Source organism: Gallinula chloropus (assembly GCF_964237585.1).
Source record: "Gallinula chloropus genome assembly, chromosome: 4".
Classification (NCBI taxonomy): domain Eukaryota; kingdom Metazoa; phylum Chordata; class Aves; order Gruiformes; family Rallidae; genus Gallinula; species Gallinula chloropus.
This window is the reverse complement of record NC_140088.1, coordinates 27712789-27737919: the sequence shown is the minus strand read 5'-3', so window position 1 is coordinate 27737919 and position 25131 is coordinate 27712789. Positions and strand designations below refer to the sequence as shown.

At 40.6% G+C, this 25131-nt stretch overlaps 1 protein-coding gene across 1 annotated transcript in view; it reads left to right on the top strand.

Annotated features, from left to right (window-relative positions):
• SCUBE2 (signal peptide, CUB domain and EGF like domain containing 2) overlaps positions 1 to 24873 on the top strand; it is a gene marked incomplete at both ends in the record, with an annotated part of 38455 nt that extends 13582 nt beyond the window's left edge. The window contains 15 exons of the mRNA XM_084264156.1: positions 1508 to 1624; positions 2528 to 2650; positions 4433 to 4549; positions 6877 to 6999; positions 7476 to 7592; positions 8237 to 8323; positions 9008 to 9112; positions 10343 to 10498; positions 10862 to 11065; positions 17737 to 17904; positions 20725 to 20886; positions 21997 to 22194; positions 22797 to 22949; positions 23899 to 23978; positions 24721 to 24873. Of these exons, the coding sequence (XP_084120282.1) occupies positions 1508 to 1624; positions 2528 to 2650; positions 4433 to 4549; positions 6877 to 6999; positions 7476 to 7592; positions 8237 to 8323; positions 9008 to 9112; positions 10343 to 10498; positions 10862 to 11065; positions 17737 to 17904; positions 20725 to 20886; positions 21997 to 22194; positions 22797 to 22949; positions 23899 to 23978; positions 24721 to 24873 (2063 nt within the window). The remainder of the gene's footprint in view (positions 1 to 1507; positions 1625 to 2527; positions 2651 to 4432; positions 4550 to 6876; positions 7000 to 7475; positions 7593 to 8236; positions 8324 to 9007; positions 9113 to 10342; positions 10499 to 10861; positions 11066 to 17736; positions 17905 to 20724; positions 20887 to 21996; positions 22195 to 22796; positions 22950 to 23898; positions 23979 to 24720) is intronic.
• Positions 24874 to 25131: the final 258 nt, after the last annotated feature.

The following is a 25131-nucleotide window of genomic DNA, read 5'->3' as shown; positions in this document are numbered from 1 at the left end:
GAGGTATGTTGTTATAACCATCATAGCTCTGGACTGCATTCTGAGATGCTCAACTCCCTTTTAAGGAAAAAATATTATTTCACCATGCGTAAGAATCTATGTATGTTGTGAGAGTCAGTAGGATGGGTCAGAACCATGCCCTTGAAGTAGTTACGTTTCCATGGTTCTAATTCATAGTAGGAATGCAGTACAATTTCTTTTGTGCTACAGTTTTAACCAAATGAATGTGGAGGAAACAGTGGCTAGCCTGCTTCTCTTCTCTTGAAAGTGTACTTCTGCATGGAAGAGAATTGGGCCCAATGGTGGTCTGCATCTAGAAGGACATGTTAGGATACAAAGCCATCTTATTCTTCCTAGAGGTGTTCCCATCTGGCCCAGAATATCAGCCTCTGAGGGTCTGTCACTGCTGGGAGGGCACTGGTATGTGACGCAGTGCTTTATTGTGCTTATTGGCATTTGCAACAGAAATGACATGCAGCATGGTGGCTGAGGAAGAAACTACCAAGAGTATAGGACTGGCTCTGAGCTCCTCAATCTATATTTAGACATCTAAATCAATAGCCTCATTAAAACAAACCAACAAAACCCACCCCCCCACCCCCAACAACAACAACAAATACCCCACCAAAAACCACAAACCAATTCTGTAGAAAGAGGAAGAAAGAAGAGGTGCTTTCTTCACGTGGAAGTTGGACACAGCCTCCCAGTATTGAATGTGAGGTGAGAGATGGAGGGAATAAACCAGGAAAGGTCTCAAAGTTTGAATAAGTAGCATATGCTTGATGCTGCAGAAAACTAGGAGTCATAACTGAAAGAGGATTTCAAAAAGCAGACATAGAAAATGATCTTTGCAGCTCTCTGAATTAATACATGCTGGATAAAATTGCATTTCTCCAGCCAGTGAACGGGTTGTTTGACTGAGGTGGTTAGACTGACTACAAGAGGATGAGCGTGAGTGTCAGTTATTTGTATGTAGTTGGATGTGAAGAATTCTATTTTAAGGGTATTTGCTAGAAAGGTTTGGTGAGATTTAGACATATTTTGTGTAGGGAGAAGTTAGAGGAACATTAGTTTCAGATGGCACCTGGTTTACAATCCTAAAGGCCTGCTCAGTGTGGATGTAATTCATCATGACTGGGAACACAGGTAACATGAATGTGTTGGTAGGGATTTAAGAAAACTGATTCATTAGCGCAGGGTGTAACCAGGTATCAGAGGATCAGCCAGGATTGTGTGTGTGCATAAAGAGGCAGACTGACAGGGACAGATTTATCAGCAGGGAGTGGGGATTTGTGTTTAAGGACAAGAATATCCATTAACAGTATCTAAACAGTATCTAAATCTGTAGAATCTCCACCCAAAAATGGAGGTAGCTGAGGCAGAGATTTTGTCAACATATGTATTTAATAGTTGAATAGCAGTGTGCTTGGAATGGTGCCTTGTATCATATGGTGTTGTGACCGTTATAATATCCCTGAGCAAAATTCAGCTTTATCTTGTTGGCTAGAAACGTGTGCAGTAAATAACGGCGGCTGTGACCGTACGTGTAAAGATACATCGACTGGAGTTCACTGCAGCTGTCCTGTTGGATTCACACTCCAGTTTGATGGAAAGACATGTAAAGGTGAGTTTTATACTTGTGGACATACGCATACGAAGACCTCGCTGTTCCTTCATTCTTAAATGAAGGTGTCCAGAGGAAAGGACTATGTGTAACCTCGCCTAAGAAAGGACTGCAGCCAGGGGTAGATGCATGGTTTCCATCACATCAGGTGCATTGTATGCAGAGAACCTCTGGTGCTCTGCCCTTCCTGTCTACATTTCCACCCCTCTTGCTGAAATGGCCTGATTTTTCACAGATGAGGTTTGGTAGGAGGTAATACAGGTCTATGGTAGAGGTCAGGACTGGGAGAGGTAGCCGTGTAGGTTCTTGCAGACATACAGTCCAGTAGTCTGTGATTTTACCCACAATGAGCTGGGTATTAGAGCAGTTTGTAAGTAGCAGTGTGTAAACAGGGATGTGTGATCAGAATTACTTACACTGGTCCAAGCAGCTCTAATGAGATTACTGGAAAGGAGCAAAGGGATATTTAAGTTGCATTTTCCAGTAATTAGATGTTAGGAATGTTTTTCTAGGCAAAAATTATAGAATCCTCATGCCTGAATCAGTATTAGATAGAGTTCATTCTAATATTGGCATGAAAAGGACAGGGGAGCTCTGGAAGTCTCTGCCTGAGATTTCTGCAAAGCAGAGAACTTGGGGAAATGCTCTTTTGTGAATACATGTACCCAAATGCTACTGACAGCAGTATATTAAATGAAAGCAAGTAGCACTGTCATGGGGCTGAATGGGTCAGATCATTCTTAAGAGCTGGATCTGATCTTCCTTAAAATTTGTAGTAGTCTCTCTAGATTTTGTTTCTGAGCTGCTGTAACCAATCGGACGTGACTGTTTTCTGGATCTGGCTGTGGAAATACATTGAATGTACTGTGTTTATTTGCTGAAGCACTTTTTTTGTTGTTACAGATATTGATGAATGCCAGTCCAATAATGGAGGCTGTGATCATTTCTGTAAAAACACTGTTGGCAGTTTTGATTGCAGCTGCAAAAAAGGATTTAAATTATTAACAGATGAGAAGTCTTGTCAAGGTATGTGCACTGGAGAGGCAATGGAAGTAGAAAACAATGAGCATATCTTGGACATCTACTACAATGATGAAGTGATAATGGACTCCAGAATAATTTCCATGGCTCAATTTTTTGGTTTGGATTTTTTTTTTCTTTCTGAAACAGCTGCTGAGTTAATACAGTTGGCGTGATGCTATTGGAGAAGGTATGCTTAATGGCACAGTGAACTATCAGCTGCAAGTGACAGAGATCACATCATATTAAAAAGCTCTTTATGAGCATAATGTTTCCCACCCCCTTTCTATTAATGATCTTAAAATAGTTTACAGGGAGAAAAAGACAATACCTCTCTGTCCATCTACTGACTCTCAGTACTGTAGTAAAATTATTTTTTCTTAATAAATGGGACATTTAGATGCTATGAGTTCATCATTGAAAGGAAAAAAAGAGATAACATGATCTGTGAAATTCTAGACTAGTAGACAGATTGGAATCACTATTCCCTGAAGCACCATAGACCATTTGATTTTTTTTTTAGGATGACATCGATTTTTACTGTGAGATTTATAAAGAATATATGCCTTTCTGTGTTACGGTTTCTACCTATAGACTTAGCAAACATAGTTAAGCTGCTTAAATAAAGAAAATAAACGCTCTGTGATCTTGCAAAAGCTACAGCATGAAACAATGTAAAGCCCGTTCCCAATTGGGAAGGCAAATAATTCCATTTTGTAGACAACCAGCTGACAGTAATGATGCATTTCAGAAAGCTGAACCACCATCAGAAAGTAATTTTCACCTGGGTTTTTGGTGCATTCTTATCCCTTTTTAAAACAGATGAAGGACAACTATTTATATGGAACATGCATTATAGAAGCATAACATTTTCAACATAGTTTGTGGAATTTTAAGAAATATAAACTGTTTATGAATATATTTTAAAGACTTGTATCTCACTTTTGTCCCAGTCACTTCTGTTACTTTCCCTAGACTGCTTCAAAAGCAGTATCTTGAAGCATGCCAAAGTTCAGGCAAATAGTGATGTAATGTGGTAGGGATGTTGATGTGAACCTTTTTCTGTCTTCCAATGTTCTTTTAGGGCATGCATAATGTAATAGCACATTTTAGGTGCTTCTGATGATATAATAAACGTTCAGGGCCTCAAAGTGATGGGAGTTTTACTATTTTGCCATTCAATTCACTGAAATCATGGTTAGGCCATTATACTAACTATGTTTATAAAGAGGATGTGTGCAGATTATAATGCTAAGGAAAATTTTCACCAGAGAAAATAGATGTCTCAGCAGCTTCACTAAAAAAATTTGCTAAATTATTCCAGTCCTCTGTCTTCAGGTGTATCTCAGAACATGTTTGTTTTCAGCAGACTTAAATCAGACACTGCATATTAATATGGAGTTAAAAATGTGGCCTTCAGTTTTATTTATGGGGAAATAAATGAAGGCAATACTTTCTTATGTAAATCTATTTCTGCAGACTTTATGTAGACTTTTCTTAATGAAATAGGAGTTTTGTCAGCATTTTTTTTTCTCCCATAGAAGAGAAATAATTTATTTTAAACATAGTTATCAAAAATGTAGCAGCAGTTTTCATGTTTGCCAAAAAAAAGCTTGCTTGTCAAATCATTATTCTTTTAAAAGTTGTCATTTCATTACGTTACACTGTTTGCTTTAAAAGAATTTGCTTAGCTTACATAAATCTGCACATCTCTGTCCAACTATGTAGGCTCATCAGTGCTCCCTTGTCAGGCTGAAAGATACTGATGTATCCCTTTAAAACTTGCAGACATTGATGAATGCTCTTTTGAACGAACATGCGACCACATGTGCATCAATCATCCAGGCACCTTTGAGTGTACTTGTAACAAAGGATATGCCCTCTATGGCTTCACACATTGTGGAGGTGAGTTACAAAAAGACACTGCAGGCCACGCAGAGAGAGTGCTGTTGCCACACGTCTAATTAGTGTTTCTGCAAGACGCAAGCCTGTGTATATGTGACAAGCGTATAAAGTTTACTCTTTGGCATGATAAGGAAATGCAGCAAAAGTGCCAACTAATCCTGCAAATTTCTGTCTTTGCTTAAATGAGTTTTCCTTCCTACTTTGTATCCAAAAAGCACCTGTGACTATTAGAACAAGCTGATATGTTTTGCACCTGGATATGAAAACCATCATTTGATAGATCTTTTCCACATACAGAAGTCCGACTTTAATGAAATGTCAGCAAAATAGGACTTAAAGAACAGGAAGCTCTGGATGACAGGAAATTACAGTTTTGCAGGTTGCCCTTGTGCGTTTCAGATGATCACATGATGTAGATTGGAGTTTAGCTGATGGTACTACCACTGGTTTACATTGGCCAAGAATAAACTTTCAAGGAAAGTGTGTGTCAAGTGTGAATATTTCTGTGACAAATTTCCAGAATTAACATGAAGAAACATGAATAACTGGACACTAAATGGAATTAAACCTGTTTACGTAACCTCTAGGCAAAACCTTACTGACTGCATATGCTTACTTCTGAGTACGACATACTTATTTCTGAGGCAGATGAGCACACTTGAACTTCAAGATAATAAGAGATCTCTGTGTGTCTGATCTGTTCTGATCTTTCTCTAGAGAGTCTGCAAAGAGGATTATGGGGCTACAACATCAAACCTGTCTGCCTGGGGAGTAACACTGTTCATGTGTTCTACTTGCTGAAGGAAATCTCATTCCTTTGCATTAATTCCATTTCATTTTGGACACCAGTGAGGGAAAAAGAACTATAATTTTGCTGTTGGCTACTAATTGGCCTCTTCATAACATGCTCCAGTACTGATGTTGATCCTTGTATCATAGTAAGTCCTTTTATGGCAATCACAAGCTATGTCAGAGCTGGTAGTGATAGTGAGAATACACCTGCTGACTTATAAGGAAGAAGTCAATAAGTGCTGGAGATAACAGGTTGCCATTGCATGTGGCATCCTAACAAAAGGCTGATGAAAACCAAAGATTTGGGCCTATTTTATGGTATCTTAGGCAGCAGTGTCTGAGATAGAAGGCGTTCCTTTCTTCCCCCATTATTCCTCTGTGGGTTATTCCTAGCCCTGCTGTCTCAGTTCTGTTAGTAGCATGTTTTGGCCCTGAAATCAGCTCAGATTTATAATCTGTTTCACAGTGTTTTCTACCAAATTGTTACCTATCTAGAGGGGAGAATAAATGGACGGGGAAAGCAGTGACAAGAACTTCTTGTTCTCGTTGAGAAACATGTACATAGACATGGGTGCCCTCAGTTGTGCAAACTTTCTGCTTTCTGGTACTTGCAGTAGTTTTGATGGCAGCTTTCTAGGTTTATGTATAATTGCCATAAAGCTACTGGAGGCAAGTGAAGCAGTCATTAGGGTGGATCTGAGAAGCAGAGACATAGAACTTTGCATTTTCCTTTGTTGAAATTCATGAGATTCCTGTCGGCCCATTTCTCTAACCAGTCAAGGTCCCTCTGAATAGTGGCACAACCATCTGGTGTATCAGCCACTCCTCCCAGTTTTGTATCATCTGCAAACTTGCTGAGGGTGAACTCTTGTCCCATCATCCAGGTTTAATGAAGAGGATAAATAGTATTGGCCCCAGTATTGACCCTTGGAATACACCACTGGTGAATGAATGGCATATTCTACTTCAGCATGCAAGTTTGCACCAAAGGCAGCATGTTGTGTTGTCAGCAGTTTCACCTCTTCTTGGCATTTATTGGGCGGAGCAAGGCTTCAAAACTGGATAATTGGCCAAAAGGGACAATGGTGATACAATGGTGTTACTTGCCCACATGGAGTCAAATAGTGTTTCACAGCAGCTGCATCTATCTGAGCGCTTTGGAGGATTGATCAGTATGAATCTTGTCCATGTTGTCTCTTTTTATTCCAAATTAGAAACTAATCAGACACAGTGCAAAGCAGACTTGATTTGGTCTCCTTTTCTTTAAGTCAATTTGTTATATTGCAGGGTATTTTTTTAATCATGTGGCTTAAGGACATCACTAACATCTCCTAACAACATTTGTTCAGTGCTGACATTTATCAAAGGTTTTCTATGAAAACAAACCCATTTCTAGGTGGGTGTTAAGACAGTATTCCTAAAATCTTTTCTAAATCTTACTAAGCAGTACTTGTGTATATGTTTACATAGTGGAGTTACAGTACAGACCTTTGGCAAGAGTGACTTTTACAAAATATTTTTACCTTTCCTTGTAGATATTAATGAATGTAGTGTCAACAATGGTGGTTGCCAGCAGCTGTGTGTGAACACACTGGGAGACTATGAATGCCTCTGTCACTCTAACTACAAATTACACTGGAATAAAAAGGATTGTGTTGGTAAGGTGCCTAGTAAACACGTTTCTACTCCTGATGTCTGATGGCCATGTGGTTATAGTCAAATCTGAAAATCTTGATCTGTCCAGTTAAGTGGTATGAGTCATCATTCCCAGTATTCCTCTTTACTTTGTAGTCAGGCATATGATGATACTGATGTTGAAACTGGTGAAAACAAGCAAAAAGAAAACCCCAAAAACAGGAGATACTTTAAGGATTTTAATGCTTTCTTTCTGTGCTATTATCTAGCTCATTCTTCTCCTTCCTTTTGTTTCTCTGCATGTGAAGGTTTGCTGATGAAAACCTTACCAGAAAGGAAATGGCTGTGTAGTGTGATCTTCCAGTGATTTTATTTTGCTTTGATTTTCTGTCTAAACAGCATATTAATTGCACGGGTGCTCTCAGGTACCAGCTACAAAAGCAGGTGCATGCCAGTTTATTATTTTTACTTCTGTGAGTATTTGTTTCATCCTATTTAGAGACAAAGGGTCCCTTGCCTGATAATATGTCACCCAAGGTATTGCTGCACTGTACTAAGAGTGGTGGGAGTGATAGATGCTTCTTAAGCTGCTCTTCGGATGTCCAGGTATTTTCTGGTAAGTCAGAAGCAACAAAACCAAGCATATGATTCTGTAGAGAGTGTAAGAGTAGCAAACCCCCTAATTCTCATGGAAGCCCCCAGAAGTAGACAATCAACCTTTCCTCTTTCACTATAGATAATAAAGGGCTATATCCCTGTCAGAGTCCCAAGAAAGCCTTCCCCCACCTCCCGCCCTTTTCCTTGTCTTTTATAACCACTTTACCCTTGGATTCCCTTCTCATGAGAACTGTCTTTCTGAAGCTGGGGAGGACAGGGCAGAATTCTCTGTGCTCCCTGGGCCATTCCTTAATTGGCCCTGAGAGCTGCTGGTGAATGGGGCAAAGGCATTCCAGCCCTGCGTGGGGTCTGACGTTTTGCCCACACAGCCCCTCCACCTCACAAGACACAGCATGCAGACTTGACCAGGGTTTATGGGACAGATGCTACTTTTCTTCCTGAACCCTTTGAATTGTTTAGGAAGAGACAAGCTCAAATGTGGAGTATTTTATGAACAATATTGTTGAAAAAGGTGACGATGGTGATGCCAATCAACAAATTTAAAATGTCTTTTATGCTACAGGATTCTTACAGTAATTTTATACTACGAAGTCTATGCACAGTGCCTGTCTTTACTGTCTGTCTGTATGGTCTGTCTGTTAGGAACACAAGATGCCTACACCCTCACCTGTGGCAGGTCATCTCAGCTTAAGAAAAAACAGCAAAATACAAATGCATCCAGCTGGCTGGGTAATCACTAGATTTCCTGTTGCATGATTTGACTGATTTCTTTTAATAGATAACTGTGAATTAAAGGTGTTTATGTTGACTGTTTTCCATCTCCATTATACTCTGGTTTTATTTCCTCTTCCTCATGATTGCAGTTCATGAATACAGCAGGAATTTCCCCTTGTACTGCTTCATCAGCATCACTGAGTCTTAAAAATAAGGAAATAAACAGCTGGTCCTGGAGTGTCATGCCTCTTTTTAGACATCCAGACTGGACAGTGTTGGCAACACACGATATGTTTAGGTTGAATTGTTTTCTAAACTTTACCATCCAACATTTAAAACTAAGCAGATAAGATGTGCTATTTTATATAGCGCTAAACTACTTTTTGAACTGATTTGGAGTATCTTCTTTGATTTCAGCTAACCTTTATTTGATTTGACAGATCTCATTTGATTTAGCAATATCAGATCTCATTCTTTTTTTTTTCTTCCTTAAGTAAAATCTATCACACTTTGTTCCAATTTCAACTATGAAGCAGCTTCGCAGCAGGAAGAAGCTGGCATCTCTTTAGATTTTCTGTGATGACTGCTTTTTCACTTTATGTCAGCATATTTTTGATGTCATCATTATGATGTGACATCAGGATTATCTAATTTTTCTATTCCTTTTTTAAAATAACATGTCATTGTTTCTTCCTAAAGATACTTCATCCATCAAGATAAGTGTAACCTTTAAATTAAATGAAGGAAAATGTAGTTTGAAAAAGACTGAGATGTTTCAAGAAGGTCTGGAACAGATGATACCAGGTATGAATATAGAAATGCAGGTAAGCAGGTTAGAAGCATAGCTCAGGGATTAGTGCTTTCCACATATGCAGTACACCATAAGCAAAGCATAGAGGACCGCAATCTTTCTACTCTTCATTGACCTCATGAATCACAGACCTTCCCAACCATGATTCTTGCAATTGTTGTTTCAGATCATAGGACTTCCCTGTGACAACCTCAGCCTTGCTAGGAAGCCCTTCTCCTTTGTTGTTTGACCACTGCCAATAAATTATCAGTAAAATCAACCGTTCTTTTGATTTTTTCCTTTCCTTTTCTCTCTCTATCCCTTCTTTCTGTTCTTTCCTTTCTTGCCTGCTTCTTAGTGTCTGATGCCTCAGTGAAGAATCTCCCAGCCTTTTACGCTGACTCTATTGCCAAAGAGTTATTCCTCTTTTCTCTTGTCTTCCTTTTATACTTCAGCAGCCCCAGATGGACACAGTGAGGTCAGCTCTTCCATCTGTTCCAAGGCAGAAAGTATAGCCTGGGAATTTAAAAAGTCAGCAGAAAATGAGGAGGAGTATATTTAAAAAAAAAAAAAAAAAAAGAGAGCTGAGGGAAAGAAGTCACTAAACAATATGATAAATCAGTATGTCAGTTTGTTTGTCCTTAGAGTAGCAGTGAGAAACTACACGAGATGCTCAGTGAAGAGTTACATATTCCAGAACCAAAGCTTATTCTGGGTGTTTTCTTTAACTAAATCTTATTTCATCATTGAAACCTTGAAAATGGTCTCCAAAAGTCCTCTGTCCATTACTTAATTTAGACACTATTGTAAACTAATATGTTTTTCACATGTTTCATATGAGTGCAAAATTTTTTCCCTCAAGTAGCCTACCTGATGCAGACAGTGTCATGGTTTTAAGATGCGCTGCATAGTGCAAAGGCAATTCATTAGAACCTGCTAGCAAAGCCCAGGGGAAGTGGGCTGAGCACTACAGCCAAGCTCTCATCCTAGCAGTGAATCCTGCCCCAGACTCACTGTGATGCCAGAGCATCAGCCCAACAGTACGTCTGTAGGTGCACTGGAGTCATGATTCTGTGTGAGGGTGTGCCAGTTGAGAAACTGGGCAAACTGTTGGTTTACTGTCATGTGGAGTTGATCATTTGCTCCCCTTTAACTCTTCATGGCAACGTGTGTGCTGAGCAGTAGTGATTATTCAATAACCATAGCTGGCCAAGCTTTTGCTTCCTTTAATTTTGTTCATACAGAGAGACATAATTCAGTAATGGAGAGCTTCCACTATGTAAACCTAACATGCAGCTCTGGCAAGAAAGTTCATGGACCCCTCAGTAGACCGACAGCAACTAGAGAAATTTTTATCACTGCGGACTTTGAGCTTGAAACAAGCCGAAAGGAGGTAACAGGTTGGTTGGAAAAATAATCCAAGGTGCAGTTTGAAGCTTCTTGCAGTTTGCTCCTTAATTTCTGTATTTTTCACTTCTATCTGTTTGCATAATGATAATAAAAAGTATCTCCTGTTTTGAAAACGAAGTCTACTGCTTCAAAAAGAGTGAGGGACGGGGATCGTTTCAAAGATCAAAGAACTGCCCATAGTTTAACTTTGTGGTCTGACTAATTTTCTTCTAGCCTGGTGTTGTCATCCTTAAGGATTTCAGACTTGTTCACAGAAGTTGCTTCCTCAGTGATTTGCATTCATTGGTCTCTTAAACTGGGGGAACTTTTGTGCACGGCCACTTATGGCAGCTTTCACCCTTGGTACTTTTCAGACACGTGCGATGTGCGCTGTGCTCGGAAAAAGACTGAAAAGAGGTTTCGTAAAACCATTCGAACCTTACGGAAGACAGTCACCAGGGACCAGTTCCGCATTCGTGCCTCTGGCATGGACCACGAAGTGGCCAGGAAGTCTCCCAAGCTGTCAGAGCCCCAGCAGTCCTGTGGTGTAGGACAGATGCATGTGGGTAACAGATGTGGTAAGTAAATGTAAATCAGGAACAAACTATCACGTATGTTTTACCGTGTTGCTCAGATCTGGCAAGAATGGAGAGATCGTGAGATGCTTGCCCAGGAGAGAGGAGGCCAGCATGTGAAGAAGTAGGGGGTTACTGCCCTAAACCCAGTTACTACTGCTGTTTGTCCTACTGAGATATGACCCTCCGTGTATTTATTGTTGGTAATTAATCACAGAATCATAGAAGCATCAAGATTGAAAAAGACCTTCAAGATCATTGAGTTCACCTGTTACCCCTACACTGCTAAACCACTAAATCATTTCCTGAAGCACCTTATCTACCCATTTTTTAGACACTCCCAAAGATGGCAACTCTACCATCTCCCTGAGCAGCCTGTTCCAATGCTTCACCACTCTTCTGGTGAAGAAATTTTTCCTAATATCCAATCTGAACCTCCCCTGGTACAACTTGAGACTGTTTCCTCTAGTCCTATCACTTGTCACTCAGGAGAAGAGGCCAACCCCTTCCTCACTACAACCTCCTTCCAGGTAGCTGTAGAGCAAGATAAGGTCTCCCTTCAGCCTCCTCTTGGCCTGTGATGTAGAGCCTATCAAGAAGAGCTCAGTGCACTGTGCTTTGTTTATAGTTGATGCACAGCCTACAGTAAGCTCAAAGGTAGAAAACACGAAGTAACATCATGCACCAATAGTCTTGGCATCACCAGTGTTATTTTTAAGACTGTTTAATATCTAGTGTAATGCTGCATTTCTGAATTTGTGAACGTTTCATCTCTTCCTTGTTCCAAAGAAAACTGAGCAGGCATTGATACAGTCACATTCTCTTTGCTGATTAAGCTCTGAGTTTCAGAGAATCTTCATGACAGCATTATAAATTTATGAGGAATGGGGATTTTATAGGCCAGTACTGAAAAAAAAATCTTAATTTGCAGCACTGGAGGGCACCACCATAATGCAGCCCATAATAAATGCTTCTAAAGCACAAAAGTTAAGGAGAGAGGTCAGATGTTATCTTAACAGGGGACTAATAACCATGACGGCTAGTTCAGGCTGCATGGGGCAGGCAGCACGCAGGTGGTTTTTGTCAATCAGCAAGCTTTTAAAATGCTGCTCAGATTTAATTAGTACATCTTCCAACAGCAACCTATCTGGCCTCAGAATAGATTTTTCCAATCTAGTTTTGCTGACGCTGGAAAAACTTGGATTCATGGAATAGAAAAATGAATTGGTGCAAGCAAACAGACTAGGGAATTACTCAGGAATTCTGTTGGAAAAAGTTATTAATTTTTATTTTTGGGGGGTTTTAGTTAGGTTGGGTTTGGGGGGTTTTTTTGGGTTTTTTGTTGTGTGTGTAAGGGCTTTGTTTTCTTTTTAAACATTGTAACAAGTCTGAAAAACTTTGAAAAGGTCATCAAGAGTAGTTTACATCGATGTTTTCAAGCTGTTGTGTTGGATGCTGGAGGAATGCTCAGTCCCTTATACAGAGCCTAGTGTGGCTTTCAAGCCATTTGTGATTTCATCTGGAAAAAGTAGCAATGAGTAAGCAATGAGGAGCTTTTGGAGAGTGCTTGGAAAGCTCTTCGGTGTGGTAAGCACAAATGTCCCTGGTTAACACAGAGACACTGAGCATATGAAGACTAACATTTTGAAGAACAGCTTGTAGAAGTCAAGCCTCTTCTGTTGCTGAATTGGTGCTACAATTTGCTCTGGACATCTTAGCAGGTACTGCTGTGAGCAGCAGAACTGCTAAGGTATGATTGCCTGTGGGTTTCATGCACTGGGGTTCAATTCGCTTGTGCCTAAAAAGGTACAATCACTAAACTCATCTTCTTTCTTCAGCTGAACTGTTCAGACCATATCCATCCTATTTCATTTGCATGGATGCTAAGACCACTTACATGTTCCCCACATATTTTTATTAAACATACAGAAACTTGGTATCTTTGAAACCTCAGCATCTTTTGTCAGATTGCTGAAAGTTGGACAGAAAGCTCACTAGTTGCTGAGGGGACACAAGAGTACACGCAGAGGCGGTATTGTTACACACGCCTCATTTCCTTAGAAAAAGCTGATTGTCCCAGTGTGTATGGTAAAGGCAGCACTTGGCGGCGGCGGCGGCTGCTGTTGCTGCTTTGACTGTCACTCTGAAGGAGCTAAGAAATAGAAGAGAATGGAGTGGGAAGAGTGTGGAAGAAGAGGAAGAAGCTAGCTCAGGGATGTGTGTGGGAGAGTCTGGGGGGTTTGCTTTGTTTTGATCTGATTCTTTTGCAGAGCTGCTGTGAACTTCTGGACAGGATTGGGGCCCTGCTTATCTAAACACGCTAATGATTCTGGGAAGAAAGTGACTGCATAGCAAGAGATGCCAGGTCAGCACCTGGATTCAGTGCAGGTGGTAGATGTGGTCTCTGAACAGGCAGAGATCTTTGATAAAGGGATTTTGCTCAGTCTGACCAGAGGAGCAGGAAGCAGTAAGGGAACAGTCAGTCACTGCTGTCTGCATCACAGAAGACTTTTAACTCAGTCTAAGGACTTACAAGTCTTCTGTGATGCAGATGCTGAGTGAAGTGCAGGTTTCACAGAGAGAAGCAAGAAGCAAATTTAGCCACTTTTCTGTTGCTTAAAACAGTTGTACCTTGATCACATCCCATGGAATTGAAGGTACACCTTGCCTGTTCCATTGGGTATTTTTGTGTTAGATACACAAATACTTTGAGGTGAAAGGGGGCTGTGAAAAGTACCATTCCGTGAAATTGTTGTGTAAGAGGACATGTGAGCCTGTCCTAGCTGCATAGTATTTACAAGTGGGTTCATCCAAAGAGCTGTCACTTCAGAGAACAGCAAACATGAGTAGCACTGGTATAGGCACTGCTCTGATGTAAATGCTGAGCAGCTTTATCTTGTGTGGGAGGTGTTGATGTATTTCATTGCTCAGCATTCAGCAGTTTTGTCCTATTACTTTACAGGATGTAAATAAAGTATTAACATTTCATACAAAATCATGAACCACATCTCAAAGTTTAGGTGCAGCATGATGCTGGCATTATAGAAGTATGAGAGAGGGATTTCAAGAGGAAAGCAAAGTGCTTGCCTGCCCTTGCAGATTTTACAATTAATAGTTGTGCTATGCAACAGAGAACTGTATGTTGGTTTTGGTGGGGTTTTTAAAATTTTTTTAAAGTCTATCAAGAAGAAATTAATTATCAAATGGTAGAGCAGGTGCTATTTTTCTGCTAACCTGCTTGCTCTGACAATCATAGATTTAAGACTTAAATCTTCAGGGTGTGTAACCATGTGACCTCTATGTGTGAACTGCCAAAACACAATGAACTTAAAAGATGCTGCTTTAGAATCGATTTGCATCACTTGTTGCTGATTTTCCTTATAAAGTCAAGACATCATTCTTAAGAAAATGGTGATTTGGTGGATCATGACCTCCTTTATGAGGTTCACCTTCTCAGCCACTGAAATACTATAGCATTTCTCTATAGGCGCAAATGCTCAAAGGCTAACATGTTGAAAGGAGGGAAGAGCCTTTAAATGTCTTTGTAACTGTTAATCCTGGTTCCCTGTGGGCCCCTCTCCCCCCGCCCCCCCTTTTTTTAAATTTATTTTTACATCAGAAAAGCTTTCACCTTTTTCTTTAAAACAGCTGCAAGGGACTCAAGATGGGGTTTTTAATGGGTATTGGAGACAAACAAAGACAGTGGCTGCAGAAATGAAGTCTACTAGAGGCAATTGGTTCTTTTGTTCATTTGGAGAAAAACAATCAGGTTTCAGAAAAAAGAGCAAAGCCAACCAGTGGAATTCCGATTTAATGTCATTGTTTGCAAATCCTCAGATGCTGTTTTGACTGGGTATTTCCCTTGTGTCAGGTGGGACCATGCAGTTTCTAGTTTGGTGATAGTAAGCTCATAAACTTTTTTTTGCTTAATTTAAAGAAGTGACAGGAAAAGCTCGAACTCTTGGAGATGTTTCTTGTTGGCTTTTTTCCCTGTTGTGGTTTTTGTTGGTTTTTTTTGTTGTTGCTGGTTTATTTTTTGTTTGTTTTTTATAGAGGGTTTATTTGTCATCTAATTTGTCATGCACAATCCTATGGATTTCTATGGGATGATTTCTAGGTTGACATAATGCCCTTATAATGAATGTTACTATAATTGAACCTAACACCGAGTCAGTTTGTTATGTTAAATTGGGCCCTGGTGAGTGCTGTAAGCTTCTAAAAAGGCTTTCCTCATCACCCTTGCTCTGTGCTCCAGTAGGCTTAGATGAGTGGTCTGTGTTTGGAACGTTTCTAGGAGGAACTGGGAGCAGTCTACAGGGAATGTGTTTGTGGATCACATTATCTGGATACTTGTACCACTTTGAAAATCTTTGTTTGTGGTGGTCATGTGAAGAAACATATACTTAAGAGCTTGGGCATGATTTGGAGTACTTTTAGTATTTGCATTGCATAATGAGTATTTGTTAGACTGTAAATAGCCAAATCTATGTATGGAAGTGTTAACCTCTCTTCTCATATGCACATAGGATCTATTAAGGCTTGAAGTATTTAGTGCACCTCAAAAGTCATAGTAGGGGAAAGATAGGGTTACACATTGTTCTAGGCAGTGCTACATTTAAAACTTAATTATCAAAGTTTTTGTATTTTATATACTTTATAAGCTTAATCCAGGCATGCTTGCTTTTTTCACGTCTTGTTGACTTCAACTCAATCAGGTGTGCTTAACACTTCATTATTGCATGTTGTAACATCAGATATGAAGATGTGAGGAGTACCCCCACGTGCCTATCCATCGAGGCCTCTCCAGTTCTAGGAGGCATACCACATGCTGCTTCATAAAGCAGTGACCTCTCCTGTAAAAGCAGCTAGCACTCCCCTCACCTGCTCTGTGTTAGGGGGCACCGGGGATCTGATATTGATGTGATTCCTGAGCAGAGTGGCCCACTAGGGGAGTGGTGTCCTGTCAACCCAAACCCTGTGGACACACAGTCCAGCTGGACTCCTCTGTCAGACTGGTTTGTCTCCAGCAAGGTGCCATTGCCCAAACAAACATTCTTATTTTCAAGAAATAGTTCATACTGAAAGATCTGGGTAGACATTACGTGCCTTTCTCACCATGTTGGGTCAGCTTGTCCTCTATCCACCCACTTGATCTTTTTCTCTCTTCAACCTGCTTCATGACTGTAGCCACTACACTATACACAGTGTTTCTCAGCTGGTTTTGCACACCCTGTACCCTAGCACAGTGGTCATAGCTAGTTGGATTTTTTTTTTTACAGTTTTCTTTCTGTTGTCACCTTTTAAGAAAACTTAAAAAAACCCCAACTTATCTCAGAATGAGATACTTGAATCAATTGCTCTTCCCAACTCTGTGCATCCCCAGCCTGCTCAGTGGTGGGGTGAGAGGCAGAAAAGGCCATGGTTCTGTGTAAGCACTACTCAGCAATAACAAAAACATCTCTGTGTTTTCAGCACAAACCCAACACACAGCCCTGTACTAGCTACTGTGAAGAAAATTAACTTTATTCCAGCCAAAACCATCACTGGTGGAAAAAGTTGGAAGCAAGAGCTAAGACTTCCTCACTAGCTTTCATTGAGAAGCTGCAGAGCATTGCTTAACCTGCTGCCTTTTATTTTTACGTTATGGAGGAACACTCACTATTCCACTCAGTGTATCAGCCATAAACAAAACTCTTCATCATTGATCATGACCGGTAGTTAATGCCCTGCTTGTTGTTAGTCATATATCCTGAAATGAAGCCAAGGCCAATTTAACTTTCTAACAAAACAGCTATTCACTGGGTGATTTATTGGAGCTATAAACTAAAACTAACAGTTTATTATCGTAACAGGTCTTTAAAGGGACAGAATTTTTCAGCACAGCTGAACAACTGCAACAGTGTTTTGTGCCTCTCCAGAGCAGGGTAATTAAATACTGGAACTGAAGCCAGTTCTTTTGTGAAAAGTTTGAAAACCAGAATTTTTTCAAAGATACCCATAGATATTGTTGAGCTTGTTAAATAACATTGAGGTGTGTGTTTAAGTAAAATCAGTTGGATTGAGTTAGTCCTATCTGTGCACTATACAGAACAGAGGATTCCAGTGCACAGATAATCATTATCCTAGATCTAGTATCAGAGGAATGGCAAGAATATTTCTGCTTTAAAAGTCTTTGAGGCAGACATAATGTTTAGTTTGGTGTGTTTGCACAATTACTTGTGCTTGAGGTTTTCACACAACTCAGTAACACCAATGGTTATGAAGTATCAATACTCAATGATAAATACTTACAGAAATCCAGAAGTATATTTTTGGCATCTTAGGTTCATTTGAGGGAGGAGTCCAAGATCTCTTTAGCTGGAAAGAGGAGAAAACCACTAGGAATTACACCATACAGATTAACACAGCGTGCAGTGTAGCCTTGCAACAGTGTGACATTCCTTCCTGCTCACTGAAGACCCTGCTAGCACCAGAGCTTGTCACTATCAGTTTGTTTCACAAGGTACACTGCATGTATTGTCCTTGCTGTTGCTAGCATGCCAAAACCCTGACTCCCAATTCCTACCTAAAGAGGTGAGCAGTTTCACTGTGGGGTTTCAGGTCCTCTGCTGGCTCACTAACATACCTTCATCTGTAATGCACAGGTTGAAGCAAGTGTGTTCTTCCTATCCTAGATCAGTGCTCACCAGGTGAATATTCTCCTGATGGCTTCAAACCCTGCCTGCCATGTCCCCTTGGAACATACCAGCCTGAAGCTGGGAGAGTATCCTGCTTTCCCTGCGGAGGAGGTCTAACAACAAGACATACCAGTTCATCCTTGTTTCAGGACTGTGAGACCAAAGGTAAGGTCAAGATTTTTATGATGACCTGCACTGCTCCAAGGAAAAAGTAACTGCTGCTGCTACAATTGGGGTGTTCAAAGAAGGGTCATTTTCCTTTCAAGGATGTCTCCTTCCAGGGATCTCAGTTGCTTGACCTGGCTGAAAGAAAACTCCATAAAGCCTCAGTTCTTTTTATACTGAGTTTTATGCAAGACTCGACAAGGGGTTAGGAGATACCTGGAAGTTGGTCAGTGAAGTTGTTGATCTGTAGAGAGTCTCATAAAGGAACAGCAGAGGAAAAAATTGTCTCACGGGGGGAAAAAAAATATCAAGACCTTATTGCCTTAGTGACACTTTGTGTCTGAGTACAGCAGCAACACGAAATGTGAAGGAGGGAATTGCAGTGCTGGAGGATCAGTAAGAAAATACTGTTTTCATGTTTAAACTGGCTTGAATGCCTTGAGTTATACCTAAAAAGCTAGCATTCCACTGTGGTACCTCAGACAGCCCTTGAAATTTGATCGCAGTGGAGCTGACATGCAATCATCTCCCAAGGTTTTCCCTACAGAAGTGAAAATCTGGTGGGAATTTTGTCTTTAAAAATTAAGGAATTTTGTTAGCATATTCGTTAGCTGAAAGACAGCTATGTTGTCTTTGAAAATGCTGATAAAAATATTTGCCAATGTAGAGAGGTGAAATGTTAGTCAGTATAATGGCTTGCTCAATGTCTTAAAGCATGTGTAAAAGAATATCTTTGATATAAAAATCACCTGAAGAAAAAGCATTACTGTCATAGAGTAGAAATAAGGAATAGAAATAAGATCCTGATGCAAACATTTCATAACCTTTTGGATTAAGAGATCTCTGTAGTGTTAATTGAGATATATTTACTATTGAGAACTGCAACACAATGGAAGAATTTTATAGTATGGCTGATGAATTAATATTGTTGGTAATAATTTGATGGCTTATAGATTTCTTCAATGAAGAATCACTGAATCTACAAATGCTGTTGTTTCGTACTTAATTTTGCAAAATTAAAGCACTGAAAGACATGTTAAAAACCTTGGATCAAGATAAGTGGAACTGATTTCAGTTTTATTTAATGTAAACAAAAATAGATCTATAAATGAGGTTCATTTTTCAAATTAGAGTGGTGGAGATTAAAGGAATCTTCTGTAGTGACTGCAATGAAGAGCCCAGGGATATGCATGTGGAGGAGGCCAGTGAGACGTGGAATCACAGATGCAAGAACTGTTTGGAACTTGTATCTGCAGCATTTGGATTGTGGGTTGGAACATGTAGGGAAAGACTTCAGGGTGAGCTAATTTACACAGCTCTACAAGACTGGAGTTATTTGGGATAAGCAGAGCTTAAAAGCAATAGAAAAAAGGGTCTGTGCCGCACAAAAACCTTTATTTGAAAGACAAGTAGTAAAGTATTTTCATCTTCAGCTGGGAGAGGTAAACTTACCAAATGAGGTAAAAGAAGTAGGTAAAATATTTATTTTATTTTAGTCCTACAAGGAAAAAGGACTGGAAAAAAGAAGCTAAGTTGTGATAGAGTTAAGAATAAGGATAATACATATGGCCAATGCTTCTGACTGCTTTCTGTCAGGTTTCTGTACAGATAATGATACGAAATAGCTGAGCAAAATCAGTTTAGAAGAGGCATATCGGAGATGTAAGCAAAGGTGTTTGAGGTCCTGTATTGTCAGATTGCAGTAAAAGAAGAGAATCTCCCTGTCTGCATGCAGGGAGCTAGAAAAAAAGGTTTCAAGTCTGCTAGAAATTATTTTTCCCTTATGTCTGTCTGTCTCATGCCTAAAAATTCCGTAAGATTTGTTTACAAAAAAGTTTGAATGTCAAATAGGGTCTCACATTGGTGATGGAGGAGGTGCACTGGGCAAGCCCTGTGGGGGGATATAGCTTATGTGCCTAGCTAACATAGAATCATTAAGGTTGGCAAGGACCTTTAAGATTATCAAGTCCAACCATTAACCTAACCCAGCAAAGTCCACCAGTAAACCATGTCCCCAGACATCACATCTTTTTGTTTGTTAAATACCTCCAGAGATGGTGACTCAACCGCTTCCCAGGGCAGCCTGTTCCGATGCTTGACAACCCTTTTGGTGAAGAAATTGTTCCTAATATCCAATCTAAACCTTCCCTGGCACAACTTGAGGTCATTTCCTCTTCTATCTTGTTGCTTGTGAGAATGCTGGTTTGCAAAGACAATAGTTTGCATGACATGATGAATTAAAGTAACAGATCTGGTGGAGGTGGTTGTACCCTGAGTCATGGCCTGTTGTGGCAAGATGTGTGATCGTGAGAGAAGGCAGCAATATTCCAGTTTAATCACTAATGATGCAATGTGTTGCATGTAGGGGGCCAGAGTCTTTCACCTCTGCTTGTGGTGAACTGATCTCAGGAGTATACTAGGATGCAGCAGCCTACATCAGATGGCAAGAAACTAAGGTCTAGTTAGCATTTTCCCACACAATTCATACTCCAAGTCAAAGGTCAGTGGCTAGACCATTTAGTAACATACTGTTCTACTTGGTGATTAGAAAATCATGGTGGTTATACTCACTCCCCCATATCACTTACTGTTGCTTTCACACAGAACTGCTCTATAGTATTGGGTTTGGAACTTTTGAACTTGCACAAAGTGACTCAATAAACTAAAACCTGTTCAATTACCTTTGCTTTATTACCTTTATAGTTTATAAATATGGCATTTCAGTTACTGAAATTATACTAGGTCCTACAAAAATGCATGAAATCACATTCTAATGTGCTGCTGCCACTTTTTAACTACGTATATTTAATTGCTCTCCAGTTCAGTGTTCACCTGGCCATTTTTATAATACCACAACTCATCGATGTATTCGCTGCGTGGTTGGGACGTACCAGCCGGAGTTCGGACAACATTACTGCATTTCATGCCCTGGGAACACCACTACTGATTTTGATGGGTCAACAAATATTACACAGTGTAAAAGTAAGTATAGCAAGATGGTGTTGATGATCTCTTACAAATCAAAAGATTGGGCCATTAATAATCAGAGTGACCACAAGAGACCATTTCTGCAGACTAGTTCCATCATTCTTGTTAAGGTAAGCGGTGGTTGTGTTTTGCTAGGTGATGCTGGGTCACTGTGGGTTTTGCTGTTAAATCTTTTTCTCCTATGATACAGCAAGACAGAGTTTGTATTCTCAACACACTGATTTCTTTCTTTTCTATTAAAAGGAGTGGAAGTTGGCTGCCTAAAACTTAATAGCTCTAGTAACTATTTCTTCTTAATAAAAATCTTTGAAAGAGGCAGTTACAGAGAACCACTGTTCTAGGCTATTGTAGCTGTAGTGTGGGAAGCTGACGATAAATTAAAGAGGGGAAAATAGAGGGCAGAAAGGCAGCTTCTTGGAAGATCTTCTGGAGACATATGTGTACAGACATAGATAAATGTGCACATACACAGAAATCTGTTTCAGGGAACTGCACATGTGTCTCAAAGAATCTGCTCCCTGACCATGTCACGCACACACATCATTGTCACGTGCTGTAGTGCCCAGATCTTTGTGCCCACACAGAGCTGGGGAGCACAGGCAAAGTATCCTGCACTGGGGTGGTTCTTCTCTTATTGCCAACAATGCTGATCTGTGCAGGGAAAGGGCCTGCTATACTCCCTATTTTGTGCTGCTGCAGGCATGGTGTCTGAACAGAGCACCTCAGACTCCATTAGACTTCAGCTGATACTTCTATAAGAGCTTCTGTCTGGTACAAGCAAGTGGAGCATCCTTGGTTTACCGTTTCTGTGTCCTCTTACAGCTGCTGCACTGCTTGGCTGCGGCTGGGTCGATAGCACCTGCTGTGTTAACAGGGACTAGCCTGTATTTTTATGTTGTAACATGATTAAAACACAAAGGCAGAAGCAGGCAGCAGTGGGAAGTGAAGCTGGTAAAGAGAACTGTACCTGCATCAGATGCAAACAGAGAAGTTTGTGCACAAAGTGTGTCTGTCACCCGTGTTACTGTTTCTGACGGTGCCTGTAGAGCCAGCTGTAGGATGACCTCACTTTGCCTGGTCTTGCATACTGTACTGCTTTTTCAGATAGGCAGTGTGGAGGCGAACTGGGAGACTACACTGGATATATCGAATCACCAAACTATCCTGGGGACTACCCTGCAAACACTGAGTGCACTTGGAATATTAACCCGCCGCCAAAACGCCGTATTCTGATTGTGGTTCCAGAAATATTTCTGCCAATAGAAGATGAGTGTGGAGACTACCTGGTAATGCGAAAAAGCTGTAAGTCTGAATACTTCTTGAGGCAGATGGTATCTATGGCAGTGTGGTTTCTTGTGTGTGTTGGTGTTTACATGAGCTAAATGTCCCCTGGCTGGTTTCTACTTAGGAGTAGAAATTTCTTTAAATGAGACATTGAGAAATACTATTTGGTAATGCTATTCCACGGCTTCAGGTGAAACAAGGGTGCAAGGCTATGATAAGTCAGTGAACTCTGAGAGAAATATAGTTAGGAAGGGGTAGATGACTCAAGCTTAACTAGTCATGAATTACGGTAAGCAATTCTAGACTAGGTTAGGAAAAAGGAGGTGCTTGATAGTCCCTACAGATGCCTGATGTGTGAGTAAACAGCTTCAGTTTATAGTATAGGCACACCTTCAAACAGTAGACTATTGGGGTTTTTTTATCAGGAAAAGGGAAAATATCCCTGACCAAGAAGTCACATGCTGATGGCCTGCCATCCATCTATTGGTGGCCTGCCACATTTAAGGAGGTTTCTGAATGCCAGCAAGCATTTCTTGTCATAGTAGTTTAACCTATTTTCTAATTGTTCATTAGCATGAAGCATTGTCAGATAACAGCCTATTGTGGTTTTTCTTTGAAAGCTTCTTCCAACTCAGTGACCACGTACGAAACCTGTCAAACCTACGAACGCCCTATAGCTTTCACGTCTAGGTCTAAGAAGTTGTGGATCCAGTTCAAGTCAAATGAAGGGAACAGTGCCAAAGGATTCCAAGTTCCTTATGTAACATATGATGGTAAGTGGATGTGAGGAGCTGAGTCTGTGTGGACCTGTGCAGCTGCAGCACTGCGGAACCGCTTGTGGGCTCCTTGACCCTGCTAAGCAGTAGGGCAACCCAGAGGTCTCAGCAGTGTTACTATGAGACTACTTCCAGTAGTTGTTTTCATTTAAAGCTAGTTTAAGGTATTCTGCACTGCAGTCTGAAGTGCCACCATATTTCCAGTCTTCCATAGACCTAGGTTTTGGGCTCCACTCTGCAAAATGCAAAACTCAGAGCCAGAATCTGAGTTTTCTGGATTTTTGTGCCTTCCCAGTTCAGGGTTACTTCAGGTGCCCTCTTAGGAATTTGAGTAGAGCCCCATGCCTCTCATTTATCATGTTGCTGTTACCATCTGTAATCTAGTACCAGACAGCAAAATATTTGTATTGAAAGGAAGCTTGAGGGGCAAGAGTTTCACCCTATCATTGTCAGAGTCACCAGGAGTGAAACTAGAGCTGAGGCTTTGTGCTTCAGCATAAGTAATGTGAAAATTATATGGCACATTTTTGTTCACAGTGGATTAATTGTATAAGAGTTGTCCTCACTGTAGTCTGCAGAGTTTCATCAACAGCAGATAATTTTTATGGGTGGACCTCTCCTTTTGAAGAACCAGGGGTTTTCCTTTTAAGAAAACTTATTATTACCTCTTCCCCGCTCCCCCTTTCTTACTGTAGAAGGAAGTCAATGACAGGTTGTGGGTATTTGCAGATAAGCTTCTGCAGTGCAGTTGGCTTGAAGCAGGCTGCCTGGTCACAGTATGTACAACAATCCTAGGTGCATTATGATTCCTTTTGCTTTTGGCAGATTGATGCTGAGGGTGCAGCAGGGAATGCAGCTTTCCTGGGCTTACATGTGTAACTAAGGGCAGTGATGAGTATGTAAATGAAGTGATCCTGCTAATGACTCTCTTTTGCATTCCCCATAGAGGATTACCAAGAACTTATAGAAGACATTGTTCGGGACGGTAGACTTTATGCATCTGAAAATCATCAAGAAATACTTAAGGTATATTCCTTCCACTAATTAATGTTCGTTTTAATTGAGAATGGCGTTATTTTGTGCCAATGAGGTTGCCTCCTGCTCTATATCAGATCTGTTCCATGGTGCACTAGGCATCTTCAGGGAGGTGGGGGGGACTCAATACAACCTGGTTGTGCAGGGTAGTTGATATGAGACCCTTTGCCGAGGGGGATTAAAGGTGGATCAGACCTGCTGGGTCTCTGATGAAGAGAGTCCCTTGAGCCTCATGTAAGCTGTGCTGGAAGGAATCAGTGGAGCAAACTGAGGGACATGGGATTTAACCTCCTGGAAAGAACATGGTGCTGCTACTTCTAGCCTGTAGGTTAGCAAGGGCTTTTCCTCCCTGTGTGGAAAAAAAAATACCTCTTTGTGGATCTAATGTCTCTGACCTTGTTTAGGGTACAGCTGCATGGACAAGTTGAGTGGATGTCATCCCAAGTAAACCTTCCTTTTGCTGGTTATCATATCACATGTTTGTTTGGTGTTTTGTTTCATTTTGTTGTTTGCTGTTATTAGAAGTATGAGGAGTATCCTTCTGCCACTCTGAAACTCCAGTGACTTTCCTGGGGCCTTAATGTCAGCCTTGTTCCATTGGTTTCTGAGCCTCCAAAACATTAGTACTAGGAAAGTAAAATGCCTTTTGTGAGTTTATCAATCATTAAGCTGTGGTAATACTGACCCTAACTCCTCTGGGGAATTACTGTAAAATCTGCTTTCCGTTTTCTAGGACAAGAAACTGATAAAAGCATTGTTTGATGTGTTGGCACATCCACAGAACTACTTCAAGTACACAGCCCAAGAGTCAAGAGAGATGTTCCCAAGATCCTTCATTAGGCTGCTGCGCTCTAAAGTTTCCAGATTTTTGAGGCCTTACAAGTAGTTTGCACTGTACTTTAAAGACTCACCAGCCCTGGACATGGACAGAGGGGTTGTGGTAGGTGGGGCTGCTTTCTGTGTTTTACACACTGGCAGAGAAGCTCCAGGGAAGCTTGCCAGCTCCATTCTTGGCAGAGTTTGGCTTTCTTAGTTAATATAAATATTTTGGTGAACAGAATTTTGATTCCTTCCCAGATAATACCTTTTGAGTACCAAGGATGCTTCATGGGTCTCTGAATTAGAGACTGCCCGTAATTTCTGT